The 824-nt window shown below is 51.3% G+C and overlaps 1 protein-coding gene across 1 annotated transcript; it reads right to left on the reverse strand.

Moving 5' to 3' along the window:
- Window positions 1-33: 33 nt before the first annotated feature.
- On the reverse strand, window positions 34-406 carry H257_19330 (hypothetical protein; the record flags this gene model as incomplete). Its single annotated transcript, XM_009848477.1, has 1 exon — window positions 34-406. A coding segment is annotated over one exon (372 nt), but the record flags the coding sequence as incomplete, so codon positions are not given.
- Between the last annotated feature and the right edge of the window lie 418 nt (window positions 407-824).

The raw sequence follows: 824 nt of genomic DNA on the forward strand, positions 1-824 counted from the left end.
CGACCACAGTCAACTCGTAGCAGATGTCACTACCTTTCAACTGAACCAGCTCGTCGCTCCGTAGAAACAGTTTGATGGATACTAGCACCATGGTAAACAGCTGGAAGTCGTCCAGCGAGTTCGACGACAGCAAATGGGTTCGTATGTCCATAAGTTCCCACGGAGTAATCGGAGAATCACCACCAACCACATACGATGATCCCAGAGCTAAGTTCGACTTCATGGCGTTCGTAACGAGCTCACTGACCTTAGGGTTCCCCTCTTGCCACAACTTGGGGGATCCACGGTGATAACGACACCCTTTGTAGTTCACCTCCTTCTCCATGGCACAACACGCAGCACACGCAAACACAAAGGGACCACGTTGGTTGCGGGATGCATGTAGCACGGACACAGCTGATAGCATTTGATCAACATTCCGTGGATCGTTCCAACCACCTTGGCACTGAACTGGTCGACCCAAAACATCAGTCGCTGGTGTGGCACTGTTGTGCTCCAAAAGTGGAGTACCCTGTTGGTTGCGTTTGAAGTGAATGAATTGGCAGATGACGATGGGGCTCATGGATGGGCAAAACGGCTCGGGTGGATGATCGAGTAGTATGACCAAACTCTCGTAGTCCCCAACAAGGGAACAAAAGAATTTGAGCCCACGTAGGTGTTTGCAGTATGCAGCGATGGAGTTCTGCTTCAGCTGTCGGCATCCAGTAAGAGTGCGTGACGTGTGCGACTGTGAGAGTTCCAAACGAAGGAGCATTGCCGTCACGCCATTGTCGGCCATGGAAGCAATCGTTGTGTCAATGGCATACAAGTCGTTGGTTGATGGC

This window comes from Aphanomyces astaci (genome assembly GCF_000520075.1).
Source record: "Aphanomyces astaci strain APO3 unplaced genomic scaffold supercont1.491, whole genome shotgun sequence".
In the NCBI taxonomy this organism is placed as follows: Eukaryota; Oomycota; class Saprolegniomycetes; order Saprolegniales; family Verrucalvaceae; genus Aphanomyces; species Aphanomyces astaci.